Source organism: Lucilia cuprina, chromosome 2, assembly GCF_022045245.1.
Source record: "Lucilia cuprina isolate Lc7/37 chromosome 2, ASM2204524v1, whole genome shotgun sequence".
Taxonomy (NCBI): domain Eukaryota; kingdom Metazoa; phylum Arthropoda; class Insecta; order Diptera; family Calliphoridae; genus Lucilia; species Lucilia cuprina.
Window position 1 is genome coordinate 25,300,751 of NC_060950.1, and position 12,756 is coordinate 25,313,506.

General features: G+C 30.7%; 1 protein-coding gene and 1 non-coding gene across 2 annotated transcripts in view; one reads left to right on the forward strand and one right to left on the reverse strand.

Moving 5' to 3' along the window:
* The first annotated feature begins 5,316 nt into the window (after positions 1–5,316).
* LOC111678130 (serine-rich adhesin for platelets) overlaps positions 5,317–12,756 on the forward strand; it is a 91,600-nt gene continuing 84,160 nt past the window's right edge. The window contains exons 1-2 of the mRNA XM_046949196.1: positions 5,317–5,372; positions 8,053–8,129. Coding sequence (XP_046805152.1) covers positions 8,124–8,129 — 6 coding nt within the window. The 5' untranslated portion in view covers positions 5,317–5,372; positions 8,053–8,123. The remainder of the gene's footprint in view (positions 5,373–8,052; positions 8,130–12,756) is intronic.
* Positions 10,602–10,681, reverse strand: Trnal-uag. The gene has a single exon. It is a non-coding gene; the product is annotated as a tRNA-Leu (tRNA).

Sequence of the window (12,756 nt, forward strand, 5' to 3'; positions counted from 1 at the left end):
CAACCTGGTCAGGAAGTTTTAAAGAAACATTCGTTCCAGTGCAAATCATATAAGATCCATCACTGCGGATTAATTGCATTTTACTCAGATTGTATTGAATTAATATTGAGAGCACGATTCAGGTGACATTAGTCAATGTTGTCTTGATTTTCCCCAAACTATTGAGTATGGTCGAATGTCATGACTGATCTTAAGTGTAAATGTGGAATTGTGTGAAACAAAAATACCCTTAGAAAGAGTGATTCAAAAAGTATCAGCAAACATTAGTACAGAGGAACGAAGGATTTCTTCGAATTAACTTCGTTGGGTATATTTTCGCATAACTTTTCACGCAGCGAAAACAACAAACATGACTTGATTATTACGTTAAAGCAATGTTAAAGCAACTTAGTAATTTTTTTTTTAATCATAAAATATGTAAAGTAGTATTCCCACTTATATACAATTTTGCAAAAAAAAATGAAATATCAGAGATTTTGAAATGAATACAAAAAGAATTCGTGTTAAGCATTCGCTATATTACAATTTGTATTTAGTTCTTGTTATTCAAGTGTTATTTTCCCACACATTAAGTTACTTTATTAACTGGGTTAAATGTACATATACTTCAAAGCTATATAATTATATACATATATGCATGTATAGACAATTAGGAGAACTTACAAAAGCACCCATATGAGTATAACCTGCAGTTGATGGAACTAGTTTCGCATTACCAAACTACAAGAAATATCATGCCATACTTTACCTGGGAGATACATGACAATGTAACTTATTCTTCCTTTTAGTAGAATTACATATATAGTATAAGTCTACGTATTTAATTGACTACGTCTGAAATATTAATGAACTGTCGTAAGCGTAAAATATTAAATTGGATTCTACTCTTTTAAATCTACCAGGTACATTACACGTAAAATACTTCATTTGCATACATTTATAGAATTGTTATCTCAATGAAATTCTTGTGTTAAATTGCATATGTGTTTTTTTCCTATGTTGTTATAGTTTTTAGAAAGTTTTTTTTTAGAATTTTCTGTTTTTCATGTTTTTCTTTTAGACAGGAAATCCCCCAAAAGTAGTTTCGTTTAAAATCGCACAAAAAAGAAAATAACGATAAAAGTAATAGTTATATTTATGCTCACTTACAGTGGTTATTATAAAATAATTTCCAGTTGTTTCCATATGTGCAAAATTACCTATATAGGTATAAATTGATAGAATATTCGTTTTATTCGTATATTCAATAAAGTTTGAATGTTGTGTTATATAAGTTCAATTGCTGACTATTGAATATAACTGTCGAAAGTTTAACGTAAGCACCGGCCTTATCTCAAGGTGGTCTTTTTCATTCACTGGGTCTTCAACGAAAGACGCAGGTGGCAATTTTTGTACATTGGCTTTGACCGGTTCATGCACAAGTACTTTGCTGGAGTACTCGAGCTATCTAATCTCTGACTATTGGATGGCCTCTGTTGATTCGGCAACAGCACCTAGAGACGTAACCGGTGGACCGAAGTACAATCCATCAATAACCCGTAGACATTGTTCTTACTCACAGGGACACACTATGGTAATTCTGATATGAACAGTGTATACTCTGAACATATCTGGACAAGGAAGGAAAATTCAATGGTATCAAATGTATATCATACCTTTCATCCATACATACAACACATTTATTATAGGCCCGCTCTACCCCACATTCATACCGTACCGTATACAATTAATACCAACTCATTTCCAATGCATAGTCCCACAGTCGCTCAACTAAGGGATATCTGTTGTTTTCGGCAACAGCACCGAATTCATCCCGAAATATTGACTATTATCATGCATCAGTCTTTTAACCGCCACTTACTCTCCCCGCGAATTTGGGTTTAAACCACAGCCACTACGTGGATCCCGAACGAACAACCAATTGACGAGCCAGGACATAGTCCTGCAGGAAACTGGCCACCCGTAGTACCAGATTATGCGGTGCTCTGGTCTGACCTCTGGCAATCTTTGCAAGGACTAAGCCAAGCAGTAGACTATAACAAATTTTTCAGTCCCGGCCAGACTGGAGATATTGGCCACCTCTTTATACCCCGGGATTGCGAAGGTCTCGCCAAGGTAATATGCCCCCGGGGGGACTACTGAGTATGTATTATTCTATTGCCAATCCTTATTCATACCCGTATACAAGAAGTTAAATTGTTTAATATCTTACTACAGAGAGAAGTATTACTGCTGTACACGAGTACCTGGAATGTAACTTTTCCCCTTAGAAGTACTTTTCTAACCACAGATTGAGCAAGAGATTACTTACTTCCTCTTCTTTGCTTAAGAACCTCTCTCAAATATTTTAGTTATCTATTTGCTGATAATTGCTTTCTTTTTCTCCATTTCTCGAAAACAATCCACAAATACACCGATGAAACGACCTTAAAAGCGGCGCACCGCTCTTCTAATTTTATATAGGAATACAAATATCAGTCTTTGAACCAACATATATATCTACCTGCGATAAAGTCTTAACCACAGCTGCTATTCCTAGTACTAGATTAGATGGTTCTCTGATCAGATCCCCAAAAATATTGCCCTTTTTGGAAACGACAATAAAACCAAGATAAAGGAGGTTCATCAAAATATCATCCTACTATAGATATAAGTCAAAGTGTTTTACGTGAACACCTGCCTTGAAAGCCTTATTTTATGGTGGACTTTTTCATCCACAAGGTTAGCATTTCTGACGAGTTTACCACGCCCATTTGTATATCTTACGCCGGTGGCATTTTTTGTATCTTTATTTTCCTATGCTTGTAGAAGCACTTTGCTCAAGTATTCCAGTAATCAAATCTCTAACAATTGCTACTGATTTCCAACTTACTTCCAAGATGCCAAAACGTCATACTGAGACGTAATCGGTAGAACGAAATACGAATTCACCAAAATAGGCGAATACTTGTTCTTACACACAGAGAATGGTAAATCTGGTATAAAAAGAGTAAACACTTATCATACCCAGACAGAGAAGGAAAATTCATATCACTTGCATAAGATGCATATCATATCACTTGCATAAGATGCATTACATACAATACCATTTAACCCTGAACACTTCTCATTCATCGCAACCTAACCATTCATCGAGAAAAACATTCGTAAGAACCACTCTAGGTATAAACCATCCTGAATTAAAGATACTTGGCAACAATTCACTTCCAACGCTTATCACCACAGTCACTACTCTATGGGGTATCTGTTGTCTAGGCAATAGCATCAAACTTAACCCAAATCATTCCAACATTCACGTCGATAAAATCCGGGACAAGATAAAGTCCGAAACAGCTCTGTGGATTTCCATAGTATCAGACTATGTGTTTTTATGATTTAAGCCCATGAAATGACCGATGACATACTTATTTGATAGCACTTCTTTTTCACGGGATTGCAATAACATTAATATTATGGTAATTCTTCAAGATAACATGCCTCCGTGGATAGCTTAATACAGACAGTCAAGCTTAAGAACAACAGAACGTGACTGTTATTGAATACTGCTATTAGCCCAGCTTTTAAATGACAGGCTCTACCTAATTCATCTAGATTTTCCTGCGTATACTTTCTTGAAAATTTTATAAACATTAGTTGGTATGACTTGGTACTTCAAGTATAAATAAATGACACAAGTTAAGCTTATTTAAAGCTTTGGTCACATTAATACTAAAGTCTTCAAATGTTTATATAAATATTTTGCAACATACTTTTATTTACCACTGTACACCTGAATAACTAGCTCTATTTATTTCGATAAAAGTGTAGGTGTATTAGAGGTTGTATGTATGTATGTATGTATGTTTTTAAACGAAAAATTTTACCTAATGCCAGGTGCACGCAATTTGTATGTTAATTTTTTGGAAGCCACTCAAAAAAACAAACAAATACATTAAAATATACATCTACAAATGCATAAAAGTATACGTATTTATATGTAAGTAAACTAAATATACATACACAATTATATGTAAATAAAATAGGAAGAATTTCCTGCAGTTCGAGTAGGATTTTGTCGTAGTTAAAGAATAAGCAAAATTTCTAGAGAATAGCCAGACTATATTTAACTTTCTCTTTTATTCAGAAAGAGAACTATATTGAAATCAAAATTGACTTCAATACAGACAAAAGTTTAAAGTGATTGAAACTCACTCACGGATATTTACCTTGGTATCAAATGGATAATTTTATATATAAAAGTCTACCAAGCAGTTTGGCAAATAAAAAAAAAATACCTAATAAGTGATACTTTAATTCCTTGTAAAACTGCAGGAATTTTGGCAACAAGCAAAACACAGCAGGTGATTCTCTGCAAATAGACAAAAAAGCCAAGAACAACAACAAGATAAATAGAAAACGAAACTTATTTTTTTTTTCATTGTCTTCCTGCTTCATTACAATAGAAACGTTTTTAAATTTTTGTTTATTTTTTTCTTCTTCTTCAAATAAAGTCAAGTGTTTTTAGAAATTCATGAGAGGGGCAAGTGGCTGTTTTTTATATGGATATAAATAAAAACAAGTAGCTGTCATACAGATTTGCAGTAAATGTTTTCATTTTCGGCTGCCGTTTGTATTAAATGTTCTGTTTAACATGTAATTTAAATGGATGCTGCAAAACAAAAAAAAACAACTAGATAATATAACTTTTCTTCTTTTCAACGAAAGATAAAGATTAAAATCGTTTTCTGCTCTATATACATATAAGGTTGTATTTCCAGTTCCAGTGCTATATAAATAAAGTAGGAACGTTATTTAAAATGTCACAGCAAGTATTGTGTAGGAAGATTGTGAAACTAGTATGGAATGAATTTTGGGAATTTGTTTATCTTTAACAAAAAACTCAAAAGGTTAAAAGTCAAATTTGTTCTTCTATTTATAAATTTATATTTATACATATTTTTTTAGAATTAAACGGATGTGAAGATAAAAAACATCAACAGAACGCATACTTAATATTTATTTCAACTAAAAATTAAATAACACTCATACGCCTCAAGCAAAACATTTGAAATCACTAATTTTCTATATTAAAAAAATGCCATTTAGAAAGCTTTTTTTTAAATTCTTTAACTTAAATGATTTTTATTTAAAATATGTATTTTTTCCACTCCAACAGGGACATCTGTTATTATAACATTTTGCTTTTAACCAAAAATATCTTATTAAAGATTTTTTTCATTTAATATCGTTTTTACTTTACCTACGTTTCATTTCGATTTTTTGTGCTCTTTATTTTCAGGATATAGTGTGTCTGTAACATTTGCTGAACAAAAATCTTTAGTGCCATGCAAGTGGATTTAAGAAAACATACAGCGGAAACACATTTTTGGATTGTAAGTATAACAAACTGTGGAAATTTAATACATATTGTTATTTAAAAGTAATTTTCAAATTATTTTCGAGGAGTGATTTATTAAATAGTTATCAGTGGTATTCGGTGGCATAAAGATTAATTCCACATAACGAAAATTTTAGTATATTCTATATTCTAGTCTATATTCTAGTCTATATTCTAGTCTATATTCTAGTCTATAGTCTAGTCTATAGTCTAGTCTATAGTCTAGTCTATAGTCTAGTCTATAGTCTAGTCTATAGTCTAATCTATAGTCTAGTCTATAGTCTAGTCTATAGTCTAGTCTATAGTCTAGTCTATAGTCTAGTTTATAGTCTAGTCTATAGTCTAGTCTGTAGTCTAGTCTATAGTCGAGTCTATAGTCTAGTCTATAGTCTAGAATCGTTTTCTGAGTTTGGATTGAGTCGAACTCTGGTTTTAATCAGTTTTTGTCTGGTCATATATCAATTACATAAGTAACCAATAAATCATCTTCGTATAGACTGTTAACAATCTACTATTTATTTGTTTTAAATACATATAAACTCATTATATAAGTTTTACTATAAAATTATTTTAAAGTTTTTTTCTTTAATTATGAATTAAAATTGAAAAATAGCAAAAAATTGTACATATTTTTTAACCTATATATACGATGACATGAATAATTTTACACTTGGCTAAAATAAATACAAATAACGTCACTTATGTAAACCTATATTAAATTTATAAATTTTTAATTAAATATTTATATGACATTTGGACTAATAAAATAATTATTTATATATTAATTTAGTATAATTAAAAATTCCATATAAATATTCCTCTGTGTCTAAAAAAAAATTTAAATACAAATAAATCGCATGTCATTATGTTAAGGAAATCTAATAGAATTTTATGTACAAACTCAATTGGCTAAAACACATTTGCAAATTTAAACAAAAGTCAATAAGGGAATTAAATTAGCTAGTTATGAATGCAAATAAATAGCATGTGTGTGAATGTAAAATGTGTATAAATTTAGGTGAATTTTTAATTAAAATGAAATGTAATACTTAAAAACTAATATTTATTGACTCTTTTGCCAACTACAAAATGCATTTGCACCTTAAATACTTAAAAAAAAAGTTCACTTTTTCCTGTTCTCACCAAATTCCGTAAATAGTGATCTTCTCGAAAGCATGTCTAACAGAATTATTGAAGATTCGAAACTCGTCGATATCTGGGATCCTCTAGAAACTAATTTCAACAAACACACAGACGGACGGACACAATCAACTCCGCTACCTACAAGGACCCAGAATATACATACTTTATGGGGTCGGAAAATTATATTATAGAAATTGCAAACGGAGAAGCGCATATATACGCTTCTCACCCCCGGGGGCATGTTTCCATGATGAAATCTCCATCATGGTGTATTGCAATCCCCGGGTAAAGATGTGCTACCAATACCTCCAGTCTACCGTTCCTCGGAATGATTTGGCATGAGGTCTAACCAGAGCACCATATAATCTGACACTACGGGTGGCGGGGAGAGAATGTTGGTTTAAGGACTGATATATCCTATATTTTATGGGTTGGATAAATCTCTCTTCGAACAGTTCTGTGTACAAAGCAGCATATGCTGCATTCCTAAACCCGATCAGTATCTCTTAACGTTCGTGTAGTGGGACACCAGTATATGCTGGGGAATTGTCAGGTCAGTATTCAATGGTTGCCTGTCGATGCCTGAAGATTAGTACTTTAGTATGCCTTTTTACGCTTCGGGGAAGTTCTTCAGTGCTGTTGCCATCTCAACAGGATATATTGATACATGCTGCACGACTATTTGTCGGGGCAATTATTAGAATTAAATGACTTTAGAAATTCCTATTTCCTTTGTTACATTGATCGGTTCATAAAAGAGGGATCCTGATCCATTTTGTTGGGTATTTCGAACTACCAAATATGTCTCTAGGTGGTGCTGTTGTTAAAACAACATAGCCATCTGAGTAGTGTGGTTGCGCGGGCTTTAAGATGTTAAGGAATGCACTAGAATGGAGATTGCATTTTGAATAATGCAATTCTTTCGTGACATCATAAGGGTGGTCACTTCCGCATTTCCGGAAAATTGATTTCACCTTATATTGGGACTCGTCACCCTCTTCTATTAACTTTATACCAATGATTGCTTTTTCCTTGTCGGGGTACACATTGGAGATTTAATCCTATGCGACCTGTCATTCCGCAACAGGGCTGCTATGGCAAGAGATTAGATAGCTCTAGTACTTCAACAAAGTGCTTGTACATGGACCGGACATCCATGTACAAAAATTGTTACCTAAGTTCTTCATTGAGGAAGTTTTTATTCGAATATTTTTTTAAATTATTCGAATAAAACCTTTTATTTGTTATTCGTTCGAAGAATCGACTACTCGAATAAAAAAATATTGTTAGTTTTTTTTTTTCAAATAATTTTTAACACGAATAATAGACCACCCAAAAAGTCATCAACATAATTTCAAAAATCACTTAAACGAATTTAGTTCATTAAAAACATTAACGTCAGAGTAAAGCTTAGGATTCGGAACAGCGAACAAATCTTTTTAAATTAATGACAAAATAATCCATATTATAAAACATTATCCCTATTATAAACAAACAAATATTTCATATAATTTTTTTCTTTTTTTATATAGAACATTATCTGGTGTGCCTTGGGAGCCATAATATTAGTTGGCATTGCAGTCATATCATACTGGATTAGAAGATGCAGGTATGTTTACGTCTAAATACAAATTCAATAACCATAAATTATATTTTATATTGATTTTAGTAATTAACTAGTACATACATATTAATAACATAGATAATTATTATAAAGAAGAGGAATTCATAGAAAATTACTAATGTTTAATAGTTGAGGTGTTACTAAAATCTATTCGTAATATATTAACTACTCTGTAGTGTTATTAACATATAATTAATTGAATATTGTTTTTTTTTTTTTTTTTTGTTAAAAAAGTTAACAATATCCGTTTTTACTTGTAATTTCCTATTTCCTATTTATCAACATTTGCTAATAATGTTAGAAAAAATAACGAAATATGTGTAAGAAAACAAAAAATGTGTTTCTTTTTTTACTAGTGTTCTGTGTATATAGTAATGACATAATAAACAGTGACATATTGGTTGACATGTGTCATACATATGCTATGATATCGTAAAAAAAGAAAATCTATCGCTTACATACTTCAAGTGTATCCTGACACTTGACTAACAGTATACTTAAAATTTTCAGTATGTTACAAATTTGAACCAAAAGGAATTGACCAGATATTCAATCAAAATCCAATTTACTTCATGTATTAAATACTTACTATCTGATTATATGTAAGTCATATTAAGAGTATTTACAAGTAATACAGATGGTGTGTAATAAGCAGTGAAAAGTAAATAGTTATGTAAGTACAAATCATTACCGAGTTTTTGTTATCTTGCCTCCGATATAATAAACATTTTAATGTGTATGGGTTCAAAATAAATACATATCTATTCAAAAAATGTATTAAAAGTATATACAACAAATGTTGTATGCTCGATATGATCACTTAAAATCTTGTACAAGGTCAGGTATTATAATCTATAGTTAATAAAAAAAAGTTGACAGTAAAGTACAGTTAACATTTACTAAACAAAAGAAATTAGATTTAAAACAAGCAAGAAATTATAGTCGGGCGAGACCGATCATATACTACCCAATAGCTTTTATAAGGATCAAATATGATTTAGTTTTCATTATAAAGCATTTAAGTTGAATTATGCCTTGCCTCAGATACAATTAAGCCATTTATTGTTGAATAAAATTGTGGACATTTAAGTCAAATTTTTTAAGTTGAATTGTACCTTACCTCAGATATACATACTTGAGCCGTTTATTGGAGAATAAAATTGTGGACATTTAATTGAAGTTTTGATGAAATTTCCCTGTTGTGAAATTTGTTGATGGGATTTTGTAAACATTGAACAGCTGTTCGATACAAAATCGAATATTGTGAGTGAATTGTTCACAACGAGGGAAATGAAAATTTTAAGGGAACGATATTTTCACTTCTATTGGCGATAGGGGTGAATAACAAGAACAAGTCAAGATACAGCAATCATAAATAGATTTTCAAGATGTTCGAAATATGATGCCATTATACATTTATGTTGTACTATATTTCGCTCTGTCGGAAGATCAAAAACTGTTTTCTGTATTTCCTAAAAGTTACTTAGAAAATGTTCAAAAATTATTAAAACATGATTCGAAAATTGCTCTAAAACCACCAGTATTTTGACTTACAAATGACTCAAAATAGATGGAAAAGTGTTTCTGGAGTGATCTGAAGTGGGGCTCATAAAATTCTTTTTAGAAAGAATCGCAGGTAAGGTTCCATTTTCTTTTGACAAATGTATCATTTATGATCAAAATTATGAGCTATATATTTTGAATAGGATTCGTCCCTGCAATGGATAGACATAGCTAAGCCGATTAGTATACCTTAAGATAAATATAGGACCAATATAAGGTCTAGGATAGGTTAGGTAGGCAGGCATCCACCCGATGTCATCACTGGGGACACACTTGGGTGCAATATTTTGATCCCATTGTGATACCTGAAACGAGAGAAGACGGTCAGCGTATTAGTACACTTCAACCTAATCAGAAAATAGCTACCTAACAGACCCATTCTGTGATAAGCTAGGGCGGGACAGTGACAGAGGTAATGAGTTATACTCTCTTTTTTCTCTTCATCCTGGCAGCTCCTGCAGAAATCGTTACTGGGTAAGTTCAGTCTTCTTGCATGGAGTCCGAAAGGCCTGTGGCCAGAATATATGAAGTCTAAAAATATAGAATGTCAAAAATAGGAATGATGTGTTGTCTTACTTTATTGAATTAAAATAAAAACCTATAAAATATCGAGTACTTAGTATTGAATATCCAGATTATAAGTATTCAGTAATCAAATGTTACAACACTAGGTCACATACTACGAACATTAGTAAAAATCAATAACATAAGTAATCTAAAAATAGAACTAAAATATGTAAGTTTTTTTAATAAAAACTATTCCAAGATTCTATTACCAAAACAACAAGAAAGCATTAAAATAAATAAAAACCTATAACATAATTTTTGTAATAAAATAATATCAAAAACAATTTCATTAAAAGTTTACAAAAAAAATAGAAAAAAAAAACTTTGTGACAGCGGTGGGATTCGAACCCACGCCCTTTCGGACTGGTGCCTAAAACCAGCGCCTTAGACCGCTCGGCCACGCTGCCTTGTACTAAACGTTTGTCAAATGTTATATTTAAAACTTAAACCTCACACATTTATTTGTTATAAACAATTCTGTTTATTAGTATTTTTTTGTATATAGAATTAACAATTATCACACACTTAACTGCTAGTTTATTGCAACTATAAAATAACAACAATAAATAATTGAAATTATTAATGTTTATGTTATTATTGTTGATTGCGTGTCTTATACACATAACATTTATACAGTGCGTGACAGAATATTAGAAACATAAAATATATATTATAAATAGTTTTGAAAAGATAAAAAGAGAGAATAGAATTAAAGAGGATTTAAATGTGTAGTTAATTATTCAGATGCGTAGTTAACAAAATAAGGAAATTATGCATAAAATAAAAAAAAATATTCCATAAATCATAATCTAAATACAATATCGAAAAGAACTGAAATCGCTTTAAAATAGTTTGAGTTCCAGAAGTGAAAAATGAAAATTGTCTGACAGTATTAAATATCTGTCAGTTATCTGGATTCCAAACTATGTATATAAAGCAGTAAGAAAAGCCTAAAGTTTTAGTCCAAAGAATATCAAATGGATCTCTGTTATAAACACAAAATCCAGAGTGTAAAAAGCTTGTATCTTGTGAATGCTTGCTCTGGGTATCATTCTATACACAGAAGGAAAAATACATTTTTAAATATGACACGCCTCATACCGAATTGATACCAAAATGATTATAATTTCTCAATAACATCCATTGTCAAAGTATTTACGGATGGTTGACAAACCAACAACTAATATATAAGAAATTTATAACGTTAACAAATCAACAAAAAAATAATGTGTTACCAAAGCTGCATTACGATTCGTTTTTCAAATATAAATGATGTATATTGCCAAAATGAAACAGAGGGTACTTGAAATGAAAACGATGCGTTGTCGAAATTAAAACGGTGGTTATCAAAATGATATATGAGTGTTATTATATGAATTTTATAGACATCCGTTGACCAAATTTAACAAACGTGGTTAACTCAATTTTGACAACGAATTGTACTGATTTCAAGTACTTTTTTTATCGTGTTTTTTCTCTTTTTATACTTTGTGCTTTGTGAGGAAAATTTTTCTGATAGTAGTCTTGATCTTATACTATTGACTACTATACACCAAAATATTTATAGCCTACATCACTTTATAGGGATGCTATATTGGCTTTGTGCTGATGTTTGTAACATACAAAAATATTCGTCCTATACCCAACTTAAGGTATACCAATCGCAATTTTTAAGATAATTTGATGAAATTTGGCACACACACCTTTTTTGGCCCAAGGACGAAAATGGTCTAATAATTAAGAAAATGTTCCATTATGTCAATAAAAGTCGGCATAACTTAGTTTTATAGAACTTTTAATGACATTATTGAGTTTTGTAATGATCAGGCCTCATACAAACTCTTTGCATTAAAACATTTCGGAATAAAGTTAAAAAACAAATCAAATGCTGTTTTTTAATAATTCCCATTTTAACATACTGTCTGGTGTATGTCGGCTATGCCCGAATATTCATTAATACTTGGTTTTTTATATAGACTTCTTGAATTAAATGGAATTAATCATCTAAGGTAGATCATGCTAATCAGGCTTTAAAATAAAGAACGGTGAAGACATCTGTGTTGTGTTCGGATTCTTATATGTATGTACATTGTACATATATATATATATATATATATATATATTATATATATATATATATATATATATATATATATATATATATATATATATATATATATATATATATATATATATATATATATATATATATATATATATATATATATATATATATATATATATATATATATATATATATACTGACAGCAATGGTGTTTGTACGATATCAAACATGGTCCATGAAAGACAAGCGTCTCTTAACAGGCATACACATTCTCTTGCAAAAATTACTACTACAGTTTTGCCAGCATATTGCCCTCCAATTGATAAACATTGCCTAGGATCAAATTCCATTATTAAACATTATCCAGTTATTTAATTAAGAGTAACTATAGAATGGAGATCATGTGGCAATCTGACA